Source organism: Nesoenas mayeri (assembly GCF_963082525.1).
Source record: "Nesoenas mayeri genome assembly, chromosome: Z".
In the NCBI taxonomy this organism is placed as follows: Eukaryota; Metazoa; Chordata; class Aves; order Columbiformes; family Columbidae; genus Nesoenas; species Nesoenas mayeri.
This window is the reverse complement of record NC_137542.1, coordinates 48356539-48384464: the sequence shown is the minus strand read 5'-3', so window position 1 is coordinate 48384464 and position 27926 is coordinate 48356539. Positions and strand designations below refer to the sequence as shown.

Sequence of the window (27926 nt, the reverse complement as noted above, 5' to 3'; positions counted from 1 at the left end):
CTATTATTAGAGGTAGGTTTACCCCTTTCCTTGCACTATTGGTAAAATAAAAATGCAAGCCTGTTTAAGAGTAATTTTCTTCCTATTCATTTTTTATCAACAACCTAACTCAGTCTTCTGACACAAGCATGGAAGTCCTGCTGCCTTCCACAGAAGACAGCTGAGAGCAGCTGGATCCTAAGCAGCACAGTCATTGTTCAGTATGACCTCAAGCACATCGTCAGAACGACCTGTTTGTCATGGACAGGTCATCAGAGAAAGCTGAATTAACAAGCACGCTTATTCAAGAGCTTGCTACAGGTCTGAAACACTTTTCAGACAGTTTCACCCAGTGTGGGAACAGCTCTGTCTTGAATTTCATTTGTCCTGTTTTTCAGATGGTGCTTCTCCAGCTGTCAGCATTCCCACCCATACTGCATGTGGCTGCTTGTTGTGCACTGACATTTATAAACAACTTTTGAAGCCATGTTTTTAGGAGCAGCTCAAGAATAAATCACTTACAAGGAGAGAAGAGTTAATGCAAAATTTAATGCTAAATAAACTGATCAGTATTCTCAGCGGTATCTAGTTAACTGCCTTCTGTCCTAAGAGAGGAGCAGGAAGCTGATAAAACCTCCAGCAGCATATTGCTGTGATGTATGCCCCTGCAATGCGTCTCCATTTGTTGTCTGCGTATTTCCTATCCATGCAGCACGGAGATTAGAAGAAAAAGGCAGAGGCAGATGACATCCATGACTCTAACTATAAAATTCACTATGGAACTATGGCCCGTTTCCCTATATCCTCTTCAAATACACAAAGGACCTTCCCTTGGTATGTCTGGATTGGTTTTTTTTTTTTGCTTTGTTTTGGTTTTGTAGTGTGTTTTGAAATCTTATTTTAGCAAGACAGGGTATCAGTTTCTAAAGAGAATATAGGTAGCCCAAAGCTTTAGAAAACATAAAAGCAAGTCAGATGTGTTCGCCTAAAGATTATAAAGAATCTTCTTTCATGTCAGGCTAATCAAATGACATTAAGGCTGAAGACTGAAGTTATACCTTTTCTACAGAATCACTGCTCTGGAAAGGAATTGCTCAGTTCAGCAGTTTACACTGAAGTTACAGCTATCTGAAACATTCTCAAGACAGCAGTACACCATAATATATCACATTTGTACTAAAAGTCTTAAACAGAAAGCTGTGAGATGAGGCTACTACAGATACAAGAACTACAGGACATGAAAGTATCACAAAGGCACTACAGTATCTCAGTGCTTTCTGAAGAAAATAGATGAGCATGATGGATACTGGAAAAAGATTTTAAACCCCTAAAATTTTACAGAGTGTATCTTACTCCTTAATATGTGAATCAAAGGACGTGATGGAAACAAGACGTTCCTCCAGGACACTGATTTTATATCTCATGTAGAACGTAGAAAATATTAATATGCAAACACTGTAAGAAAGAAAAATATGGTATGTCAGTTAATGGAAACTTTAGAGATATGTGACAAATTTAATGTTTAAAGCCTTAAATTGTTACTTGTACATGTTGAACAGTAAAGGTATCATTCTTAGAAACACCTTAGGAACACCCAGCAGTGGCATTAAGACAGTTATGAAATTCTCAGCCTTGAATATAGCTTTGCTAAGCCACATGTAAAATGAACCTGCAAGTAGTTAAACTCTTTTAACATTCCAGAACCAAAAGACCCTTTGCTTTTAAAAGCAAAAGACCTGTAAAGTAAGCCTCCCCCAGCATTTCTACTTCTGAAAAGCATAAACACCAAAATTATTAATCTATGTAAGCATAAGAAAATCATAGTATTTTGAAAATCTTGGTATTAATTGCTAACTTACAGAATTGCGTAAAATATAAGTACATGGTTCAGAGATAAGAGCTTCTGGGACTTCACTTTGTGGAAGAACCTGAAGGTTTCAGAATGGCCTGCAAGGAAAAGCACCAAATGTTACTTTTATCAAAGCAGACCATGGCACATAAATGGTGTTCTGAAGCATGCAATAGATAATATGAACAGAGGGATAAACAAGAAAGAGATCTTTCAAATTAGATGAACTGATGTAAACAAACTTATGTCAACTAACTCCAGCTGAAGATCTGCCCTTGACTCCTTACCATTTCGAGGACTGTTTTGGGCTTTTCCATCGGGTCCACGTTTATTGTGTGCATCTGAACGGACAGACTTTGCATCAGTCTTGGAAACTTTTAAGTGAGTCTGTGTCTCAACAAGATGATAATCTGTGAAAAGCAAGATTTTTAATAAAGCTGAACTGTGAAGTCAAAGGAAGCTCCTGGTAGCTTAAGATAGTCAAGGAGCAGGGGAAGAGGACGATTTTAAAAGGTGAATTTCTGGACTTGGACAGAAAGCAACAGTTGGTTTAGTAGCCTTAAAACAGTTTGCACAGTAACTCCACATCATCGTGAAATATAAAGAAGCACCTGGACTGGAAGAGGATGATTTATTCTGCACATACATTCCCAGATCATTTGAAAGATGGCAACCTATGCAAACTTTGAAGGTTATCACTCAGTTTCCAGTCACAAGGTTATAGAGACACAAAATACCTCTCTCAAAAGGGCCAAATATGCTGATGATTCCAAATGACTTTAATAGCAACATCAAATGGAGAAATGGCATTGATACATTAAAGAAAAGACTGTAGCTCCATTTCCTGACTGTTCTTTAAATGCAGATGATGTCTTGAAAGGGGTGGGACAGAAAAATCCAGTCACAGTCAGTTTTGTTCATGTTTTACTTGCACACCTTGGACTGCTCTAATAATGCACAAGAAATGGAATGACAAGTGACAGATGTGTTTTATCCTACCCCTCAACTCCTTTTGCTAGGGTGATTCTTTAACTGGATACTGGGTTTTAATTGTGGAAAAGGAAAATGGATAGGTTTGAAGCAGTTATTACCTGTGAAGAAGTAAGAGAGTACATTGTTATTCAGAAGCATTCATGTGGAAAGTGATGACACAATAATTTAGTCACTGCTTCATGAACACCACCAAACAATTAAAAATACACATACAGAAAACACCAAAGACCAATGAAAGCAAATAGCCCCAAATCATACCACCAAACAAAAGACAAGTAGGAAAATTAACAAGTTGATTAAAACTAACAGGACAGAAAACTGTTATAAAGAAATGACAGTACTTCATTTAAAAGATGGAACCAGGAGTAATAATATACCAATGTATTGTTATGCTGTTAATATGTATTAATTGTACAGCAGAATAATACCCTAGGTTCCGCTAATAACATTCACCATGATCTACATAAAACTAGTTCTGCTGTTTCTACACAGCATTCCTCATTCCTGCTAATTAGGTGAAGAACATGAGGCATATAAGACTACAAACAGTAGTGTTAAGAAAAAGTAACTTTGGACAGTATCTTCAAATGTGTTAATAACTGCAAAGAGTAAAATGAGGGTTTAAAAAACAAAACCACAAAAACATGTGAAAAAGCTTTTTTTTGACGACCAAAAGCCACCACGGGACAGAACATTATTTGTATAGATCAGAAGAAGTTACACTGTGTCTGAAATACTATAAAATACGGGGTTTGTTTGTTTTTCCCTTTTTTTTTTTTTTTTCTGAAGGAGGAATACCTCCTGCATTGTACCTCTGCCAGCATAGCTGATGGGTGATGTAGGGAGCAGACAGCACATGGATAAGCAGCTGGAGGCACTAGTGACAAATCAGATCTGCTACTGACCAAGTAACTGCCTGAGTTTGGAATGCAAAAGATTACAATAACAGAAACACAGCTATTGTGGCTTTGAGGAACACCTTAAAAACCATGGAATTCTCCAGGACTGTGGAGAATGCAGATTCCACATCAGAAGGGCATTAGAGAACAAAAACTGAGAGTTAAGCCCTTCTCATTTTCTTGGAGCCTCACAATCTCACACACCTTGGAAGCATTCCAGCTCCGGGGTCTGAGAGCCTGTGCTGCTGGACTCTTCCATCTCTTGTCTCCGCTGCTGCACTATTCCATCTAAGTCAGAATAGTCTTCATTGAAATCCTGACGGGGAGAAAGAGTCATGAGAAAGCTCAGGTCTGTTCTAAATCTAATAAATCTTATTTCCTCTGACCTCCCTCTAGAAATTGAACCAACAATTACAGATTTAAAACTGCTCAATCAGGAACAATCTCTGGCATCAAGATGTTGAGATCAAGTTAGCAAAATAAGCCCTGTATGACCACCAGAATTGAAGTGTCATCCTTTGCCTTCATTTAAGTGAAGAGATTAAGTCTGTTAAGACTGTCAAGTTAGACAAACTCACAAGTCCAGGACAGGCATTACTAGAATTAGACTCCGGTCATCACATGTGGCTACAGAGGTCTTTCAGACATCTGAAGTGCCTCACAGAGGAAACTAGAAACACTTCAAAAACTGTTTATGGCAGAGGAAGAGGCAACTTGAAGTCAGTACAAAGCTCTGTGAAACCTGACTGCTAACAAGAGATATGCAGAGCATGCAAACTTTGGAGTATATCCAAAGCATACACATGTATATATATACGTACTGCATGTGATCAGATCAACTTACTTCTATGACAATCTTTCCCCATTGCTTCCTGATGTTAAAAAAACTCATGGAAATTTTAGAAATAGATGTCACTATTTCCTTCAGTTGCCTTTCTTCAGACATTGTAAGCACTACTTGCAATGAAAGGTGCCATGCAATGAAAAAACAAACATCTAAGCCATTTACCAAGGACAGAGTTGTAGGATGATCAGCCCTGAAGCTGTTTTCTAGAGAAGAGGGATTTGGACTGTTGCCTGTGCTTGTATCCTGAAAGAAGCAGCAGTGTTAACAAGGAACACACTCAGAAACTGCCTAGCATTTAACAGTAGGAAAGTAGTAATAATGAACACAAAGCTATGTACCATCTTCACTCCCATTAGTACTTACCTCAAGATGTCTACAGATAGATTTTAATAGCTTGTAAGTGGTATCTCTGGAGAGTAAGGAGACAAACATGTACTGAAAAACAGAAGTTTCAAAACTGTTTGAGAAAAAACATACAGTACAAGCTTCCTTTTATCAAAATGAAACTGATAGGTGGTTTTGCACATCAAGTAACTACTTTGAAGAACCCCCACCCCTTCTAACCCTGCAGCTAATCACAAGGAATATAGAACTTGTACATCAAAAGTTACCATGTTCTGGTAACCAGAGCAGACTTTGCATACTATGTTTTACCTGCCCCTTTAAAACAAAACAAACAAACAAAGCTACCAAAAAAACAGAACTCACTTTTTTTGTACACTCTCCTGCATCCACAAAATACTTGTGCAATGAAAATGGACTGGTTCTAAAGCTGCTTGTAGGATAACCATATTTTCTACTGATTGATACAATTACTAGTCTGGAACATTACTGTAAGCATCTGTATTTTGTCATCTAAGGTACTGCTGGTCAGGCAAGAGACCCAAGTAAAAGAAAGAGTACTCTCAAAGCTGCCACAACAGGGCAGGTAACTCCCTGTGCAGGCAATTCCTGACCCAGCTGTTCCAGTTCTCCCAGAGCCACCACACAGCAATCTTGGAGAATCTGGAATGATGGGTTACAAAGAACAGGTGGCAACCAGAGATTCTGTCTCTTATTTTCTCACAGAGTTCTACCTAGCTTTGTTTACTGCAGATCCAAAGAGAAAATACAGGGAGTTAGTAGGAAGAATAAAAATAGTCCTTGACAAGAGAGGAGACAGAAGATGACAAAATCATCTCTTAAGAAACCAGATCCTCCAGGGTCCCAAGTTTAAATGCCCATACGCAACCAATTCCTATAGCTCTTTAAACAGCCACTCAGCACCTTCAAGGATCCCTCATATTACTGCCAATAAGTAAGGAGAAAAAAAAAAAAAAAGGCAGAAAAAAAAGAAAAGCAGATGGAGTGCAATAGCTTTGCGCTCTATCAGTACTTACCCTATCTGTGACTGTTGCTATGATCAAAGCATTTGGCACAAGAAGAGCAGTTTTTGTTTTCTTCAGAAGTGTCACTGAGAGCACAGGTATACTAATCTGAAACAAGATCAAGGTAGCGTTAAGAATCCCAATAGACGCATACAAATCTGCATGCTCTCTCACAAAGAGCCAATTTACCAGCTGTGATAAGCCAGACCTTCTACACTCTTCATATAAAGATTTCTCCATTATGTCTCTGATTACTAATGTCATGCGGAACAGATATGGTTTCAGATTATTACTATTAACTATTTTTTCTTCTATTTTAATGAAATGCCAATCCAGGCTTTTGCTTGTGTCTTCCTTTCCTCATTTGTTCTGGCTCTGGCAAGGCTACAGGCTTAGTTCATTGTGTATCTGCAGAAGAAACCTGTCTTAAAGCTAGGCTTCTTTGTTTAGAAACAAAACATTTCAGAACACATCAGACAAGAGAGGGTTGTTGAAGAATGAACAAAAGTATTCTCACCACTTATAGATCCTTCAGTCTGCAACAAGCAGCTGAGTAAACAACTTTTAGCAATGTTGAAAGATCCAACAACCACACACCTACTGACGTAAAACTGATTCTGGTGTGTGCCATCCAGACAGTCTACACTTACACTGAAAAGTTTTCAGTTTTCCTTCGTGCTTTGTGTTTACATCCAATCCCATTAGCTTAATGCCTGTTCAGTTTCAGAGTACTTCACATATTCTGTATGGCCTCTTCTGGTAAACTCCATATTACAAAGGACTGAATACCAGGTTTGACTTTCAGTTGAAAAGCCTAGAGCTTAGCAAGTTAGTTAGACAAATACAATAATTCTGGATACACAGGATTACAAGGCAGATCCTGTTAAAAATTCCTTTGCCACACACTGTCACAACTACCTGAGAAATTTGGAAGCAAGATTAAAAATGTCTGAAGATTGTTTGACAAGTGATCACAGCACATGTCAGTGCAGAGGCAGAATGAATTTACTCTGTGCACAGTTTCATAAAACCTTGTTGACTTTTGTTCACAACAGCAATACAAAGTCATGAAACGAAAAATTCTGCCAGGTAACAAAAATGTACTTGTATACATTAGTCTGGGTGCAAGATTGCCAGCCACTATTCAAGAACGGCTAGTCAAGTATCTGCTTGTCATCTATGGGCTAGAAACTTACTCTTTAGTTGGTACTCGGTTTAGTTAAAAAAGTGTGCTTGCAGACAAAACCAATGCCACCACAAAACAAAAAAAACCACATACCTTCCCCGTGCCGCCGCCCCCGCCCCCCCCAGCAAACAAAACCAACCCCCCACTTCCCAAGCAAAAAACACCCAACTCAACACATATAATTTTAATTATTCTTAGTTCCAGGCCTGGGTCTAAGAATCTGTAAATCTGGGCATCATCTGTTCTACTGGTTTTTTGACACGTAAGCTTTATTTGTCCTGCTTCAGACAATGGGTAATTAAACAGGTCCTCCACTATACTTTTTCTTCTTAAACTAGGTATTGCATAGTTCCACAAAATTTTTGCAACACTTAAATGCAGCTTTATCTGGGAGTGGGGAGAAGGGAGCCAATATGATGTGTGTTTGATAGGAAAATCACAGAATCCTCAGGTAGTCAGAAGAGATACTGCATCGCTTCTTTAAAAAAACCCAAACAACCAACAATCCAAACTAAAATAGAAGATTTTTCAGCAGAAATTCTGCTAATAGTAATGACAAAAAAGCAACTTAGAAGTTTTCTAATTGGTTCAGTTCACCTGAAAGAACCTTAAATCACAGATGTTAATGACATTCTACTGCATGCTATTTTGACGGATAACATTACTGTAATCAAGTCTGAAGTGTACTTCAGCGGGATTAAGCACTTGCTAACTGCACTGTTAACACATCACTAGATTAAAATGGTAAAGTCACTGCAAAGCACTTTATGTCTATCTGGAGTAATAATTATTTCAGGAAAAAGGTTTACCTGCAGGCAACTTGGAAAGCAACTAAAATGTAAAGACTCAAGGCCCATATATACAGGCAAAACAGAACTATCTGGAAAAGGCAGGGATATGTTTCAAAGCCTATTCAATCCCACTTTTTTTTGGTGAATTTGCATAGTGTTTACACTGAAGAATTAAAACCTCCTGACTTGAACGGCTACTCCCTCCAACAAAGCTTTTGATAAAAAAAAAAAAATTCTGCAGGTAGAATTCATTTTGAAAAATGTATTACAACAAGAAGGCCTGCTGTTTTTCACAGTAAAACACTTTATCACTAAGCTTAAATTGTTTTACAAGTTCAAAGCAATGAAAGGTTTTATGTCTTAGAAACTTTATCAGTGTATCTCACTGCTGGGAAGGCTCCCCTTCCTGCTAAACTTGATTTCCTGCTCCCCCTCCCATTACATTGTTGTTCATTATATCCCTGATTTTCCTGCTTTTTCGTTCATGGCATCATAAAGCTTGTGCCTGCTGCATGTGACTGAACAAAGCTTTAAGTGTGTGTTGCAGGGGTAGGGGAAGACAGCTGGAAGTAAATGATCAAGCCTATATAGTCCCTTCATTCTTCATTTTCCCTCCAATATATATTGAAAACAATGACCGAAAATTGAATAATCTGGACTATCACTATAGCCACATTTACAAACACTGTCCACTCTACGCTGTCTTCTAGTATGTTTTCCCTTTTCATCATATTCACAAATATGTATATATTCCTGCATGTAAAACCTTGTTGACAGGGAGAATTTCCTAGCACTACATTATTACCATTCTGCATCTTTTTATCTCGGGTCTTTCTGGTCTACTTGGTGGAGTTCTGCTTGATTTTTGTAGACATTTAGCTTAGCTTGGATTTAGAAAACTGTCCACAGTTTGAAGTAGTCACACTTGTTCGTGATGAACGGGACACTGGTAGTACAGCAGCTTCAATTTTTATGAAGCTAATTGTCAAGATAGCTGTTACTAATTATGAATGACAGTATCCAACAATTTGGTATCTTTGGTTTCCTTGTTCGTGTCATCGTGGCCTTCACCAGCAAACATACCATTCACTTTAACATACGACTATCACTAACAGAATCCACTACCTAGGAATTAAAAATAACTCAGTTTCTTGGGCCAAGCAGTAAAACACAATAACCCATACCAGCCACTATGAACAATATGTTGTTAATAATATTAGGCATTCTTTAAACCTATTCCAGCTTCTTAAAAGCCATTTAAAAGACAGACAGTGTTCCATCAAAATGGTTGACAGCAGAGAAATAAGATACTGTCAACTCCTAAACTGGTTTCAGCACCCAATTCACTGACAAAGGGCCTCAATCTAACCAGGAACTTCGTTCAAGGAAGTACTTCAGAAAGAAGCCAAAGAAATCCCCACAGTAAATCGAGCTGTTTCCCAATAAAAACTCAAAACCAAAGCTGAGTTTATGTAAACAAAGAAAATCACTCCAAAAGCTTGGAATCAACAGAACTAGAACACAAATCTTCTTGGCAAGGCTTTATTTTTATCTGTATCGTTCGCCACAGGGGGCTGAAGACTTAGGTGAGTCATATCTGCACAAAGAAAGAGTAAATTATGATCTTGTAATTTAGGATCTTCCCAACTGTTCATGTCCCATTTCTGCTCTTCATACTAGGCTTACAAGTAAAAACTTAGCAAACTGTTTTTAATTTCCCCATTCTCTGTTTATGCAGAACACAAGGAATGCTAAAGAATCCCTCCAAGACCTTTGCCATTCAACTCAGAAGCCAGTTTTAGTTCTTCCTCTTTAACGCTCTCAATACATTTGATCTTCCTCTCTGGTTCCTCAACTACAGTCTTGTGGTCCTTATACTGTTCGGCCTTCTTTCCTCCTCCTCCTTTCCATACTTAATTCAAGAGAATAATTTTTTACAGTTTGTGCTACATGGGCTTGGCAATGTCCTCACCACTGCATGACAGGTCCTTTTATCTATTTTTTTTTCAGACAGGACGTCCTTAAGAGGGAAACTTATTCTTTAATAATAATAATAATAATAATAATAATGATAATAATAATAATAGTGTTTTAGTTCTAGAGTGACTTTCGGGCGTTGTTTCTGAATATTGATTGTATTCAATAACACCTGGAAGTATAACAATTAATAGTATTATAGCCTAATAATGTGAACTTCTGGTGATGAATAAATTGTTTAGGAATGGCATTACTGTTCTGTACATAAAGATTTTACTAACCTTAGTGTCTTTACCAAAAACCTTGGAATAGAAGCAAATCCAGTTTTCAGAAAGGAATAACTTTCCTTGGTACAGAATTTCTTTCTGCAGAGCACAGGTAAAACCTGTAATAGATAGATACTCTATAAAGGTAACCAGAACCCAAGCCAACTGTTATCAGTTTGTCTTCTGTTTTGCTCTTTTTTCAAAACCATGATGTTTCAGTTTATACATTTTGACAAACATCATCAAACTCTGAAATGTTTGACAAGTTTAACTAATAACGATGAGCTCAGAAGATTTCACAGGCCTAAGTTTAGACTCAAAATATCTGAAGGACAAAGACTGAAATGCATAATAACACGAAACTGGTTCCGGAAACCAAGAATCCTTTTTGAGAGAGTACCACCTAGCTTCCTATAAACTTTTTTACTAGCTTTCAGGTAAATGTAAAGAGCTTAATTAAAGGTTTTAGCTTTAAACTTTAAGCTCTATAGCAGTTGTCTGGACTAGGTGACCAAAACAAGTACAACACATAAAGCAATACTGCTGTTACTTCACAGCCATCGAGCAAACCATTTCTTACTCATGAACTGCATTCCTTGTATTCCTTTCAAGAAACATTTGTTATATATACCTTAGTAGAACTCACTTGTTATAGCTACCACAGAGAACAGCAGAATGTTTAAACATTTGAAGTTCTTTTCCTACCAGTATTTTTAAATCTTAAAGTATTGCCAACAGCAAAATCTCAAGCTAGTTACTTGACCAGTGCTGTGCCAGTTAAGTAGTGCCTTCAGCAAGGAAGCTTCAGTACCAAAAAAATGTTTAGGTTACTCTGCTAAGAAGTGCAAAGGGGGCTACAGTTCCCAAAGATGTCCAATATCTGAAGACTTAAGTCTTGCAAGATTATAACAAAAACCACCCACTGCATGCAGATGAAGGCCATATAGCTCCAGGTAGCTGGGGTTCAAGGTTTTTAAAATTTAGATGGTCCCTCTTGCATAACACCATGGTTGGCAGGTAACAACATTATCTTAGACCAACAGCTAGCAATGACAGCAGGATTAATACTTACTTTGTTTTAGTGGCTCATCAATGGGAACATCTAGAAACAGCTTATGAAAGTGTGCATTTGCCTTCAGCTAAAAAACAAAAGCCCCACACCCAGAGACACACACCTTATTAGATATTATTGCAATCAAGTGACCCATTCCACTTGCTGTCCTCCCAAAACCTTCTCATTTTGCCCACCTGCTTTACAAAAAATCCTTTTTTGCTATGTGGCTACTAAGTCTGTATCCTGCTTTACCCAGACTCTGACACACTGATGAAAAAGGAATTCATGTCCTTAAACAACCATGAACTAAAATATTGCTAAACAAGGGGGTTCTCATGGTAGTTATGTATTTACTTGTACTATATATAAACAAATAAGTCCAACCTCTGCCCTACCTGATTTGAGGCATATTTTTTCCTTTCAATCTTGGAGTCACTCTTGATATCCATTGTCAGGAGTGGACTATCTGTGCTGCTCTTTGTCCTGGAAATTAAAAAAGGCATCCCATATAAGCCTGGCCTCAATTCATTAGTCTTGGTAACATCAACAGGAGTGCTTTTCCATGAAACATCTTAATACTTTAATAATAGTTATCTGATTCATCAAGGATTATGCAGCAATAAAGAGCAGTATATCTTACTCTTAAATCATGCCAGCCCTCACTGAGTATCTTCTTTTAATTTAGAAGGAATATTCTAAATTACTAGTTTTAAGGAAGCGAAAAAAAGTTGAAGACATTTTTACACCTTAATGAATTATCACAGTGCTTAGTACCATGTTAATTTTGTTTCTGGGTAACATATGAAATACTAACATTAAATATGTTACTTACTAGTGCAAGATAAAATAAAACTTAGTGGCTGAGAGTGCAAGGTAGTGTTCTGAAAGCTATGAACTTGTACTACAAAATGGGAGTTTATTTGGAAAGTGCAATGGAGAAGACACATAGATGCAAATGTCAGAGGATGGCCAAGAACTGTGTAGTCTAATGAAATCATTAAGATAGCCAGTAATCCTAGAGAAGATGAAAGGGAATTTTGAGTGGCAGTTATACAGAAAGATGCATCTGTAGAGCCCTACCCATTCATATTGGAAAAAGAAAATTAACCAAAAAGCCAACAAATCTGGAGTAGGACAAGTACGGAGAAATGCCCCTGTGGATGGCTGGGAAAACACATTTTATTTGTTTTACACAGAAGAAATTAATGGCATTAACTGTTCAAGAAAAACCAACCAAACAACACACACACACAGAAAAAAAACAAACCACAAACAAAACACCAAACCAAAAGCAGAGGTAGGATAACAGTGTTTCATAAATCAGGAAGAGAAGAACATTATACCTGAAAGCTATTTAGCACTTAAGCATATAAACAGGCTATAAAAATAAGGCAGCTGTGTTTCAAGAGTCCTTCAGATGCATACTGAAGAACAGAAGGAAAAAATACAACACAGGACTCCTATAACGAATCATCTGACGAACATGTTGTGCTAAAGATTCAATGGGGAAAGAAAGGTGCTACAAAAGTTTCCATTTCTGCATCTTATCCTGCACAATAAGTATTCTTTACTTTCCTAAACTTGAGATTCAGGATTTCCAGTAAAAACTGTAAGTGTGATCGGAAGAGAATCTCCAAGTGTAACAGAGATATAGCTGGATTTAGGAAAGAGATTGTATAGTAGGAGTTGTTTAGATAGCAGGGGGAGTTATTGCATATCTCAAGTGGCCCTTCATAGAAGAAAACTACAAAACACATGTGTACATGTATTTGTGTGCCTATGTAAAGTTCAGGTCAAACTGAAATGAACAGTGGGCCTTAGAAAAAAGTTTTGCCAACAGCTCACCAACAAACAGTTAATTACATTGTATGTGAGAGGTAAAACTGGAAGGAGCATTTGCACCAAAAAAAAATAAAAAAAAAATCAAAAAAAAATCAAAAAAAAATCAAAAAAAAATCACGTATTTCTTCAAATACTTTCTCCTCAAAGATGCTTCAGGAAATTAAGTGATATCTTCCCTGTGACCAAAACCACAGTGCCAGGTTGACTGCTGACTTCTGCATTGGCTGCTTAATTGACAAAGTAAAAGGGATGTAAGATTTTTATTCAAGCCCTCTGAGTGGCGTTTTAGTATTATTTACTTTTCTTTTAGAAGAGTTTCAAATGCATTCCATTTCCCCAACAATGCAAGAATGACTGGTTTTCTAGAGACATTACAATAATCTGATGCAATATACAGCAGAGAGTCGGAAATGAAAACTTTCGTCATAGCTTTACCATGGACAATGAATAATCCAGCAAGAAAGCTCAGTTTGACTGCCTGTCAAATCAAGTGTGGAAGGGATATAACTAGCAGTGGCACCAAACAGTGCCATGTATTTTTTTCTTGGAACAGGGAAGCCAAGCCAGCCCAAAGTCAAAATTCTCACTACCGTGACTGCTTGTGGTGGGTAACAGAGTAACCCCTGGAGTGGCTCTGATTCCTGTTTACCTGCATAGTGTGCAAGCTAACCCACAAGTGGGACGTCTGATACATCTTGCTACTCAGCATAGCTTCTTGAATGGGTTGTAACAACTCGGATTATTATCTGACTATCTAGAAGCAAACTGACAGCATTTCTTACATTACCTAGCAACATCAAGTTTTTTCCGGTCATCAAAATATTCCATTTCATTGGCAGAGGTCTGCAGCAACACAGTAGGCGATTTTCCTGCCTTTCTTTTTTCATCTGTTCCATTTTCTCCATCTGAACTACAAAGACAAAATAAAAAGTATTTTAGAAATGTGTATTGCAAGATATACATCAATGTCAAACTCGACTGCAACACATGGACAATACAGCACATACTGAAGAACAAAATTATTATGTATCTTTTATATTACAGTAATGCAAAGTTTTCATCTACTGACTTGACATTATTATAAATCTGAGCAGCATTCTGAGCTCCAGTACTGGAATTTCAGCAATGAAGAGAGGAAAACTGAAATACTGCCATGTGTATTTCAGCACTCATAACATTTGTAGCTCTAGCTTCTGCTCCAAAGAGAATGTTTCATTTAGGAAAAATGCATTCCATGTTCAGTACTCAGACCTGATGCCTAATGGAAATTAATTTGATTGGCAAGTTGAGAAACAAACATCCTGCATGACAGTACCTAGTGGTTAGCAGATTTGCAGCTCAGTGTTGCAAGAGGAAGCTGGGTCCTATTTTGCTTCTAACTCACCTCTTCTGTGAGAATCCACCTGAAGGATTCTCAAAATAAAGGGTCCTCTCAAAGTATCAAAAGTGCTTCCCTTTTCATAACTTTCTAACAAAACGTTAACTCAGAACATTTAGGGGAAAAAAGCTGTCATTAATAGCAGGGTCTGAAGAATTAAAATACTTTAAAATAAAAGAAGAAACCCAATCTATGTTGCCCATTAATTTAATGACTGACCTGAATTACCCCATGTAAAGAAGCTTTCCTTCAGAATTTCTGCAAATTTACACCAACAACATGGCCATTGCCACCATGTGAGGGTGTCCCCGACAAGAAACAGCTTGTTTTCCTGCTAAGACAAAAGTTTTACTGACAGAGGTTCCCAAACTAATTCAATCCTATTTTTCTTTTTGGAAGGGCATAAAAAGATCCATTGACTTGATTACACTTCAGTGAATAAGAGCAGAAGACACACCTCACAACATCTTAATTGAGATCTAAGTGGGTGGTATCCCACAGCTAAACTAGAGCTTATGTTACAGGACAAAAGCCATGGAGTTTTGCTTTAGTGGTCTACATACAGCAACAACTGCCCTATCTAATTCTTCCTCAACTCTTCACACCCCCCACCACAGGGGCACGGAATTGACACCTCCCAAGTTACACTTCCTGTGTACTTGGAAGGGTTACAGCCCTAATAAAATCAATGAGGAAAAAAACAATTGTTTTCCCACTGCTTCATTCTTGGATCAGCCCTGCCTGACCACAAGGGATCAGCTTTTATTTTCAGCCAGTAAAAACTATAATTAAATGGGCAATTCAAGAGATTTAAGATTAACCCAATCTCTTGCCTGAAAAACCCAAATAAGCAGTTTTATGTTCGAGATTTTAAGGAAGGAGAACTGCCAACCCAAGGTGCTCCCCACAGCATACAAGAACTTGTATTCCAGAAATCTGCAAATCCTGCAGTCTTGCTATCTGTTATTGTTCTGTCCTCCAAATTCCTGGGCTTCCAGGGAGGCCAGAGAATACCAGACATGAGTGGGATGAGGAACAGGGTGAGGCAAAATAGTCAGGTTCAATCACACCTGCATTTCAAAAGAGCAGCACAGCAAGGAACCTCCCAAGTGAGTAAGACCACATGGCACAGCAGCATTTTTAAGATGGACTTACTTGAGTCTGGAGCCTGATTTGTGTCTGTCATTGCCTTGTGCAGCCTTCTGTTCCTACACGGCAATGCTAGCATACAAAGCAGCCTGTATCACACCCACGCCTCATACCACCAATTTGTTTCAAAAATACCTATAACACAGGTTTTAGTGTTCACTCATGCCTGCGAGCACGATTAGATATTCTGTTGCTCTTAAATGCTTTGCTTACTTAGCACTCATATTGCCCCTCCCAGCCATTAATGAATCTCTATTTTGCAGTTAAACCTATGAGCCTGTTCTGTCCTGTCCACCTTCCCTATTAACTACTACTGTTTCTGAACCTCTACCATCCGAACTCATCCATTCTAGTTGCTTTCAGATGGCAGAAAGCCAGGGCACCTCAACATGCTGACCCTCCTGACTGTTGTGTGTGGAAAAGCTGAATTATCTCATGCCACTCCGGTCACCTCTCCAGGATCATCTTGTGCAGCAGAGAACAGTGAGAACGTACTGAAACACAGCATGAGTTTCCCCCGAAACAACTTGGGCGTGATGAGATTCACCCATGTAACACATGTCACTGCCAGGAGCAATCGGGTATAATTCCTACTAGCTGATATGGTCCTGCTGTGTCTGTCCTTTACCCTACCTCTCATGTGCCCCATTCACATAATGAAAAACTACATAAGGATTTGTCCTTACATTTGTGATAACTACAGCTCCGCACAGCAGTTAAGTTCCTAGTAGGTGTCTTTACAGTTCAGAAGAATCTTAGCTGACTTTCTGGAGAAGCACAGTTCATAGGTATAATCTAAAACCAGTACAATTTTGCTAATCAAGTCACAAGCAAATTAAAGCACTCCTTACATTTCCATATGTGAGTCAGGATTCGTAAACGCTTTGTACAAAGAACACAAAAGTCAGTAATCCATGAAAAAAAATCAGATCAAGTACACTTCAGAAAAAGTGATCCTCACTACACATGCTAGCAATAAGTGAACTGTATTTCCAAACATCACAGCAAAACAGGTAAAATTTGCAAAATTAGCATTTTCTTGATATGACAATAAACATTTTTCAAATTGAACACATATAGTGTATTTGGTACTACAACCAAGCCTATTTAAAATAACAGCTAAAAGTAAAAGGCTGTCTTTAGTTTCCAAATAAAGAATAGTTGTCATGGGGAGTATTTTCAAAGCCAAAGCTTGTGCTTACTACAGGATCATATCTTATATCTAAGCAAGTTAAAATAAACATTAATTGCAAGAACTCTAACTAAACTTTTTGCAAGAAATATTTCTTTTCCTTTTTTATATATACACCAATAACTGAGCTAAGTAATTTAAGATTAAATCTCAGAAAAGGGAAAGTGCTATCAAATACATTAATCAAGGCAGTGGACTAAGTTTCACTCCATTGACATGTTTAGAAGTATGCTATTCGTCAATGTATTTTAAAGTCTGAGGATTTTAATCTCTTCTGATTTGATTTCTGTGAAACAAAACCTTTCTGACAGACAGGTGTGTCAAGATTCTCACACTGCAGGAAGATTTCTGAACTTAAAAATATTTTCCTGTTTGGCACTGACCTTCTGCAGCACCTGAAAAATTTAGACTTCCTGTGAAAATTATGCTGTGTCACACTAATGAAAATCTGGAGTGCTTTAATCAAAATCTGGAGTGCTTTAACTGATGAGCTTGTTTTCATACCTTAACCAGCTGAATTATTTAATCCCTGCACTGTAAACTTTGCTGCTGCCCTCTTCACAGCAGATTAGAGTGGTCTCTGTACTGGATCGACTAACAACAGTGCTCAAGTCAAGGATTTAGGTGTTGTCTGTTTCTACAAAGTCTGGTCACTCAGAGACAAAATGCCTCTCTGGTAGATCTATAGCCACACTCCAGTGCTATGTGGCACAATGCACTACTCATGAGAGAAAATATACCTCCTAAAAAAAAAAAAAAAAAAAAAAAAGCCTGAGAATAATGCTATGACCAAATATCACTTTTACTGTGCAAACGGAAAGCCAAATATTGACTAGCGTTAAGACTCTGAAACTATCAAAACAGGCAAAAAACGACCTACAGCCACCCTCATCACAAAGCAGAAGAGAGTTGCTTAATGACTTCTATAACAGATGTAAAGGATAGCCATAATGCATGCATTTGGTATTTGTATAATTCCATATACTTAGTACACAGCACGTACTTAAGTCTGGAAAGTGAAGAAGTAAAGCAGCTAATTCCAAAGCACAGCATTTCTTATGAGTTTTGTATGACAGATATACAGCTAGCAGATGTATTTATACCAAATATGGGGAGCTGCAAAACGTTAATGAAGGAGCAGAGATGCAAAACCCTGCACAAGAGAAAGGGTCAGTTTGTTAATATGAACAGGTACGAATCAGACCGAGATTTAACTATTTCAAGTTGTTCAAGGAGCAGGCTAATGCTCTTCTCATGAGATCCCAGATAAACATGGCATAATGGAGTCAAAGTTATAAAGATGTACATTAATTAAATACCATATGCATATGGATGACCATACATGCATATACAGCACATGTTTCCCTATGGATTTCTAAGATCAAACACATCTGTAGGCACAGGTGGAATCTCAATGTCAGCCAGCACTGAAAGAGGAACCAATCCAACTGTTAAAGACTTTTCACAAATTGCGAATCTTTTATATATCAAGATAAATAATTTCAGAAATATTTACTGTGTTCTGTTTCACAGCTGTCTCTTGGAACACAATTATTCATGCGCGAGTAGTTTTGTATGTCTGTGTTGCTAAATCTTTATTTAAAGGATGAATGAAATTTTGAAGTTAATATTGAATGGAAACCCCTCCAACACTGTTAGGCATAGAGGAAGTTAGGTTTTCTTCCCCAACTGAAGAGACATTTCTCTTAACAACCAGATCAAGTTTCACACTACCTCACCACTTGGACATCAGCAAGATCACTGTGACATTGCAGACGTCACTAGCAAGTATGTAAATTCTCTGCTCTAAATACCATCTATTATTAACTGGCTGTATTCCCTGTCTAATCAAAACCAGGCTGCTATCAAGTTCCATAGAAAGAAAAAAAAAAAAAGGACACAGAAGAATTCCCTGTGCTCTGAAACACGAGACACTATGACAAGATATTTTATTAACTTAACACGAGAACGGGAACATAAGCCATTTAGCTCTCTTGTCTTTTCAGTTTCCGTTTCAGATATCCACTTCAAAAAGCAAAAGCCCTCTCACATGTATCTTCATTCAACGCCACAATATTGTAATTTATGTAGTCTCAGCAGGGTGACCAGCAGCTATTTATTTCAACCTAAGCATGGTCAAATCTAGCACACGACACGAATCTTGACATACACATTTCTGAAAAAAAAGGTGAAGCAAAAGATATTACGGGAGACACTGATTCACATCTACTTTGTACTGGAGCATGTGTTCTTTTCATTCTCCAACTCACTGGCAGCCTTTAAGGGGAAAGTTTTTCCTATTTCCCAGTTCTAGCCTACCTTCTAACCCAGACCAAGACAAAAACCAGGATCATAATTCCTACTGAACCGGAAGCATGCAGCCTTAGATCACATTTTACCTTTAGCTTCTAGAGGTAACAGGAAAAGGGGAAAGGAAGGAATTCCTGATCCATTACTTGTTCAGCGTGCAGAAAAGAAGGCAAAGACAGGTCTACCAATTGTTCTATACCAAATAAACTGATATAAATTTAATAAATAAATGAAATTTAAAAATATAAATACTGCATCTATACACAATCCATGTGTTCAGCATGACCTCAGAGGCATCTGTCACTCAGATCTTCTCCATAACTCAGGCAGAAACAACACAAATCTCTCCTTGGAACAACACCAGCACCTTAACAAATTACGCCTAACCACCAGGGTATAAACATAAAGGTTTGTGCTCATTAGTTGAAGCTACGTCTCTGTTTCTTTGGAAGAATAACTCCAGAGCAACATGCCTCCACACGATACAAGACTTGGCGGTCAGTATTCCAGCACGGTGTTTTTGAAAAATATTGAGTAGTTACATCAGAGCTGAATTATAATATTTAAAAAACAAACAACAACAAAAACCCCCAGACACCAGCAATTATATTAACAACTGCTACTAAGAATGCAGAAGGGTTATAGATGAGAGCAGAGGTTTGGGAGCAGTCCTACCAACACCCTTATTCCTTTTTCCACTGCTTAAGAAAAAAAAAAAAAATAAAAAAAAGAAGTTACCACTTGATCAGAAGCTTCTGTTTTATGGCACTTTCAGAAATAATGATTCAATATCTTGCATAGAAATAATGACTCAGTATGTGGCAAAGTGTTTTAATCAATGCATGAGGGAAAAATAATTTTGGTTCTTCAGACAGGATACACACAAAGAGAGAGATGGTTTTGTTTGATCATACAGCACTTTCTTTAAGAACCGGAACTGACAACAGATAATCCACAATTACTAACAAGGTTTCCCTGTTTAAAAGGCAGTACTAACCGAGTACAGAAAATTTAAAGTAGATATTTTAAGAGATGTCCGAGTACAATGTTTTTTTCTAGGCTCCCCAACAAGAACACTGCACAAGAAGGCCTAATGCAAAAAACTTCCTGAGATGAAAATATGCATCTAATTGTGTTCATCCACGCTGTTTCATCACACCTTCCACCAGGGATAGAAGCAGATCAAAGTGGAATCACTGCTGGAGGTTCACAGTTCACCAAGGGTCTGATAACGCTGAATTCCTGTAATTACCTTTGCAATGTTTTGTTTTGTTTGGTTTTTTTTTTTAACAGACCTGTCTAGTGTTCACGGAAAAGACTAGAACAATGTAGATAACCTAATACAAAAGCTATTATTTCACAGTAGGAAATATTAGCTTCCAACAATGAGTCTAACAGACACCAACCACAAGAATGCCTTTGACTGCAACACTGAATATGAGGAACCGTTTTCCTTCTGAAGTCTGGGAAAAAGATATTCTTAATAAAATCAGATGTGACAGGTGGTGGCCAGATCCCTGCTGGGGCCAGCTTGACTTTATATTTTCTGTGTCACCAGGACACAGAGTCTGAATGCTCTGTAAGCCACCTTCTTCAGTACAAGCCTTTCCACCGCCCTCCACTGCAACACCCACTGTCTCCTATGCTGGCCATAGTGCATTTACACGTTTTGTAAAATTTCACAAAACCAAACGGACATAGATATAATTTTGTTATTTACTGGACTTTTGTTCTATCATGTTCCTTCTTCTCCAGGAAAAGGCTGACCAAACCTACATGGTTCTTGAACTAATGTAGCATAAATGGTAGCTACAAAACTACCAGCAAGAGTCTTTCACCTGGGTGGTCTACCTTTTGTAAACAGCCTAAACTAAGATTCCCAGAGCTCTAAACCACTGATGGGCTTACAGGAATGGATCTTTGTAGAACACATACCAAGCTACAGTTTTTTTGGGGGGGCCGATGCCAGGAACTGTTGCTTCATCGTCAGGGAACTAGAAGGCTTCCCCCATCTATCCGCAGAGAGGAATGCTTCAGTTTGCCTCTATAGCCTCTATGCTGCTGAGTTCCCCTGCTGCCTGCCTGCAACCTCCAGATTATTTCCTGCCACTACTTTTGGAAGCTTATTAACCTCCCTCAACTTAGTGTGCTGTTTTTCAAGGATGGAGGCAGAAGCCAGGCAGAAGTTTAGTTAAAGGAGGTGAATACTTCAGTAAAGCACTGAAGCTCAGTTACGAGGGAATCGAGAAGAAGCAACTATGTTCTCTTTATACGTACCCTACAACCCCTGGTTCTCCCTTTCATTCAAGTGTCCTGCCTCCCAGTACTTAATTTCATCACTATGCCGATCATCCCAGCATGAGAAAGCACACTATGCCATTTTACAGAGACAAGGGCCCTGTACAGTGGGCTAGCAGGGAACGGTTGCCCATGTCCTCCCTGCAATCTCTCACTGACCCTCACATTACTGAAAAATGGGTGTTTTAAATATTTGTTTACAGCTTTCTGGCAGGAAAACATAATCTCTCTCTGTAATTCTGGGTAGCTCAGAGATCAAGATCAAGCAAGAAGTTTCCTTTCAAGGAAAAGTGGAAAAAGAGGGAAAGAAAGCTTGCCCTGACAAATTCCTATTATCTGTGGAGAAACTATTTGCTCTGTGATGACAGTATTTGAACAGAATTTTGGTGATAGGCCTGGCTGGATCCAGATGGCTACCCATGAATTTTGGTTAAAATATCTACTACAAAAGAGATCTGTAAAGATTGCTAGACCAAACAAAAGATCCCTGGCATAACAGTAACACAAGTGTAAAAAAGCTAACTGGAAAGGATATATACGGGCTTGGCAACAGCTATGTACAGAGCACGAAGATTATTCCTCCCAGCAGTGGCGTGATTAGATAAACACATAATTTCTAACCACATGACTGCAGCATTTATGGAGATGGTGGTAAGAATACAATACTCTGATACTATGTTTATGCATCACCTGTCAAATACCAGCAACAAATCCTGCTGCCCAAATCTTATCTGTAGTATTATGTTGCCTAACAAACATTTCTCACAAACTGCATATAACCAGTAAAGCCAACAGGTTTGGGAGTATTTCAGGTTTGCCACTGAGGCACTTCAGTACAAAGAAAAGTCTCTTCAGATTCATGGTGTGCATTTACACATGGCACAATGATTTTCAAAAAGCTGCTTTTAAAACTTAAGTATGTATACACAGTGAACAAAGTACGAATGACTGGAAAAAAAGGAAAAAAAAATAGGAGTGATTAAAAAAACATCACTATGAGCAAATACAGGTCATCCAGATTGGAAATCTCTTTTCTATCACACATCAAATTCAAATGTTTCACTTTGCAAGCCTATCCTTCTTTTCAGATCACACATTACAACTTTTGCCAGAAGAGGAGGGAAGAACTACTGGGGAAGAATTAAAAACCATTATACTTAGGATGTGTTAATATCTTCATCCACTGAAAGTACCTAACATGAATAATGTATGCACATACCTACATCTCTTTTCCTCAGAAGTCTGGCTGCTGGAAAGGAGTTAACCTAGATCAAAGCTGAAATGAAACTCTGAATCAGTAATAAATAACCTTCCCTTTCTGCTCTGCATTTTGTATTTCTCTCAAATAAGAGAGTTTAGGAAAAAAAGCTAGTGAGTCATCATAATGCACAGGTCAGTAAATTGTCTTTTAAGTTAGACTGGTAAACAATTATTAGGAAACATCTCTTAGGAAGCATAACACATCAGACAAACAAACCATAAAAATCACTTTCTCTCTTTTCTCAGAAGCACATAATTTGCCCATAAGTATTTTCCACTGCTTTTAGTAGCATATTTTCTCCAGTATCTGCAATTGTATTTTTGCTCAAAGAAAACCCCAAACAAAAAAACCTTTCCCTATCTTTTAGAGTCTTAAGTCCCAGCCTCCTCTTTTCTTTAAGTTACACTCAGTCACAGGACATTACCTTATACTGCCACTGACAGAGGACAGAATGTGCCACTTAATGTTAGCAGTATCTTACCATACAGTAACTCAGCACATTGTCCTAATACAGTCAGATAGTACTGGTAGTAGGCCAAACAGTACTAGGCTGTGGAAACCAGAAAATGCTATATTGACTTCTACAGAAGCAAGTGTGCGTGAAGGCAGAAGGATGCCATCATCGAATATGAACTGCTTGTTATTACACCTCTGCCATTTCTCCTTAACAAACCACAGTGTTTTCAACAATACAACTGTTTCAGCAGCTGTCCCTGTAGTGGGGCCAGCAGCTTCTGAGGCAGGTACAGTGACACCACAAACATAACACACCCCACTTTCACATCAGAAAAATAAATGTCCTCTAAATATAATGCAAGGTTAATTCCTCTTTGGTCTGAGGCCCCGTGAGGTCATGGAACACCACTCGGAAGATGTTTTCTGTCCAGGAACTTTTTATTTGCTTTGGAGGAACTTTACATAATTACAAACTTCTGGCACATCACTATTTCGGCTTCACGTAATAACAGTGCCCACCATCCACGCGGTGTTATCTCTGGGGTTGTACAATCCACAGAGATGTACTGGAAACTTTGCAAAGATATAACTATCACTAAACATGTCAGAAAAGCCCATTTTCTACATCAGTATGAGTGTAATTAACTCTTTCTGTATGATTTCCAGATTCACTGGCATATAATTTAATCCTCCTAGATCTAATATTGAAATAATTTTTAAAAACCCAATCCAACAACAACAACAACAACAACCACAACAAAAATCAAAAAAACCTCTACAGATTCAATCTTCCAGAAGCACCTATCCTCCAAGGACACCTATATGGTGGCAACAGAAACATACTGAGCTATAAAGTCAATTTCTAAAATGATCAACATTTTAAGCATACCTCCAGGAAGTACCAATTACAGTACAAACATAAATCTCTCTCTCTTGAGCTTTGAAAACACTAAAGGTTCCTTGAGCCTCTATAAGTCTGCAAGGATTTTTTTCAAATAGAGGTCAGCATGAGCTCTGTTGGGTGCATAATGTTCCCTGGAAGTAAATGAACGGAATGAAACTCCACCACAACCCTGCACACTTATTTATGGAATTTTCTAGAAACAAATCTTCATCAGTTCAACTTTTGGCAAGTTTACTTCTAAGGGAATAAAAACCAAGATCCTGTTCTTCTTCTTCAGCTAAATAATCCCCACTGTAGTTTCACATTAGTCAAACCACAGTTACTTGGTTTCTGAGACTAACTCACAGTCAACTGAACATGACATATTCTCAGAAGGATCCAGCAACCAGTTAAATGTGATTGGGAAAATAAATCTCAGCTTTGTTTCCAGCCAGCAAATGCTTAAACAATTTTCTAGTTCAAGACAAAGCATTTCAACTTTTTGACTACCCCAACCTTTGCACTCTCCTGCTGCTGAGGCTAGTATTGCTGAATGCTGTAGCTTGCAGCATAACAAACTGCCTAGTTTTCCCCTCTGTGACACTCACCTTCTACTGAACAGCAAAAACTGACAGCTAAAAAATGGAGAGTCATAGCGAGTAAGACTTCTTAATTTATCACACTTGTTAAGATTGACCTGACTTCTACAACTGTAGCTGATTCAGCACTTTAAAATTACTATAAACACCTGGGGACAAATCAGAGGGTCAGTTAGTCTGCACATGTGCAATGTCTCTGACATCAGCCTTTCTTGGGCTCTTAGTTCTATTCTCAAGAGAAAAATCAGATACAAATCTTGCATACCTGAAGAACTTCATTAAATTCATTGGCATAATTCTGTGTGAGGGATCAGGACCCAAGGCTTGAAATCAGAAGGCTCTAGAGAAGGTCAGGGAATTATGTCTCATCTGGAATGTGAAGTCACTGATGTGACTACACCATACCGGATAAAGGACACTTATAAGATACTTTGATTCACGGTGCTCTCTAACAAGGAAGATGTTTCTGGCAACATATTTCACTGTTTTACACACTTTGAGAATACACATCTGCTCAGAGATAAGAGATTGGGAAAAGAAAAAAAATAACAACCACCAAAAAAACCCCAAACAAACAAACAAACAAAAACACAAAAAAAACCCCACAAAAACCAGACCTTCTTAGACTCTCTTTCCAGAGAAAGAGCTAGCTGCTGGTAACTTGTTCTCCTTTCTCCTGGAGGCTGTTGAAGATTAAATCTTTGTGAAGAAAAGTGCTTTGGGGACAGTAATCTTTCTAGGTTAGGAGAATGTCACTTCTTCTTTTCTTTTGAGGAGAAAGTCCCAGATTTTTTAGTTTCTTCTTTCACAGATGCTTAACTTCTCAAACAGCATCCTTGGAACTGTCAAGTCCCACATGAATTGGAAGCCAGCTACGGAAACAGACAGCTGCTTGATGCCAGCAAGATTTTAACATGATGGTCAGTACCATGGCATACAAGCACCTAAACCATTTAAGACCTCCACAGGAAGCCAAAGATCACTGCAGGAGATGCAGCATTTAACCCCTGACATCCCCAGCCACCGTTAGAGGATGGGAAAGAAGGTCAGTGGCCTCAGGAGAGTGCACAGCGAGTTCTGTCCATGGAAGAGGAAGCCCTCCGACTTCCCTACTTTCCATCAGTTAGCCTTAGCCGCCTTTATCAGCCAGCAAGGGAAGTACTTCTGATCTCTTCATCTGCTCAATTTCTACAGTACCTCTCAGGTTAAAAAGCAGACCGAAGCCGGGTGCGGGTATGGCCGTGCTGGGTGAGAAGTGTGACGGGGAACCACGCCGAGGCAGGCAAGCGCCCACCGCCTGGCCGGGGTGGCTTGTCCCACCTCTGGAGCAGAAGTCAGGCTGAACTTCCATTTGACTGTAGTAAACAGTCTGTGAACTTCTGTCAACATTCTGGGTTCCGTGGCACCCAGAGGGGATCACAGCTTCCCAGTGCAGCCCATGTACACTACTCTAAATGATAAAGCACGGCTGCTGGATTTCTGTGCCACAGCAGAGAAGGATTTCCATGCTGATGCATGAAATTAGAAGCAATATTTATATGCCTTGCTCCTAAAAGTACGACATCAGAGTTTAACGCTGTGCTCGGGCCGCCTCCTCAGGGGGGTGGATCCCGACTGAGCGGAGATATTTGTGCTTAACTCCAGCCTGGACGCAGAGACCCCTCGGCAGCTCTTCCCCACGAACTCCAAACCAAAGCCAACGCCCAGAGCAGCGCAGCCCCCGCCGCGCTGCGCAGGCACCGTCCGGGGTGCTCCCCGCGCCGGGACTGCCCCGAGTCGCTCCGCGGCCGCCCATCCCCTGCGGGGCAGCCCGGCCGGGACCCGCGGCCCCCGCAGCGCTGCGCCGCGTCCCCGCGCGCTGCCGGCCGCCCCTCCCGCCGCGGGCAGTACTCACAGCCGCACGGCGCCCTTGTTTTCCCGCCTGCCGGCGGCCCGCGCAGCCTTCGGCTCCTCCGCATCGCACCGCTGCTCGCTCATGAGCACCATCGGCACCACACCGCACGCCGCCGCACGGCACTCAACCGCCGGGCCAGGCCGGGCCGGGCCGGGCCGCACCGCCCTCGCACCGGCCGCCCCGCCCCGGGGCGGGCGCCGCCGTCCTGGGCCGGCTGGGGCCGGCGCGCGGGTCCGCGGCGGGAAGCCGCTCACAACCGGTTCCGCCCGTGCCCGCGGGAGCTGGCTGGCGGCGCGGGCCGCGGCGGGCGGGCGTGCGTCCCGGTTGCGGCCGCCAAGTGACAGACGCGACCCCCGCGTGTCCGATCCGTTACGCGCCTTAAATTATTCAGTCGGGCCGCTGTCGCGTGAGCCGCTGTGTCCCGCCGGCTCGAACAAAAGACGCCCTTAATGTTTCATACGGGCGGGCAGGAGATGCGGTTTCACACAGACATGGCCTGAGGAGGAAACGTGGCCGTGACCGTGAGCGGGAGGGGAGGGGAGGGCAGGGCAGGGCAGGGCAGCCACGCCGGGCTTGGCGCAGCCTGGCAGTTAGCGGGCCGGCGGTAACGGACAGAAAATGGCCTTCCAGGGGTTTCTGCGAGCCTTTCGCTGGTGTCGGTGTGAAGCGGACAGCAGTCCAAATAGCGGTGGTGGCCTCCAGGCAGCTGAACTAACGTGAACGCCTGTGGCGATTAGCTGACATTTCCACTGGTGGCTGCCACAGGTGGTTTTTTGTTTCCTTTCTCTTCAGCAGCACCCCAGACTGGTTTGTGTGCCCCGGAAATGACTGGTGTAAGGGACAGGGCGACCGTGGCTCCCCCGGGCTCTGCCAAGGCAGCTCTTGGGGAAGCTGCATTCCCTCAGAAACGTTGCATGGCAGAATTTGGGACAAGTCGTCTGGTGTGGCAGACACAAACACAAACGCTCAGTGTGTGTGTGAGAAATGTTTTCATCACCTGGTTAACGCCTTAGTTGGGGTTCGGTTTGGTAAAAACGTTTTCACATAGCAAAGATGGAGCCCGTGGCTGTAATGATACAATCCAGGGAAGGCCAAATTTGAGATTAGAGTTCAAAGTGACATCTCTAGAAAAAGGTCCATTTTCATGGCTTAACGTATTAGAATAGATTAACAGAATTACTAATATATTATTAGGTTTTCTTCCTATTTAAGTTTTCTTAATATATTATTAAGTTTTTTTCCTAGCTGCTGGACTGTTCACAGGAGGCAGGGGGAGAATACATACAGAAGAGTGGTCTCACTGAGTGGACATTGGGGTGGGAGATAGCTACTAATGTACATTTCAGATAAAGGTGTATGAAGCAAATCAGTCAGCCTTCCAGTGGCATTGTTAGGATTGCTGGATACTTATACAGTATTTTGAAGGTGCAAAAACTAAGTATCAGGTATTGTTGCA

The 27926-nt window shown here is 39.9% G+C and overlaps 1 protein-coding gene across 1 annotated transcript in view; it reads right to left on the bottom strand.

Annotated features, from left to right (window-relative positions):
- GRAMD2B (GRAM domain containing 2B) overlaps nt 1–26534 on the bottom strand; it is a gene marked incomplete at both ends in the record, with an annotated part of 30717 nt that extends 4183 nt beyond the window's left edge. The window contains 14 exon segments of the mRNA XM_080362425.1: nt 1333–1434; nt 1839–1926; nt 2116–2238; nt 3925–4036; nt 4730–4810; nt 4931–5002; nt 5947–6042; nt 10170–10273; nt 11227–11293; nt 11604–11691; nt 13838–13960; nt 24842–24906; nt 24910–24970; nt 26467–26534. Coding sequence (XP_080218551.1) covers nt 1333–1434; nt 1839–1926; nt 2116–2238; nt 3925–4036; nt 4730–4810; nt 4931–5002; nt 5947–6042; nt 10170–10273; nt 11227–11293; nt 11604–11691; nt 13838–13960; nt 24842–24906; nt 24910–24970; nt 26467–26534 — 1250 coding nt within the window.
- Between the last annotated feature and the right edge of the window lie 1392 nt (nt 26535–27926).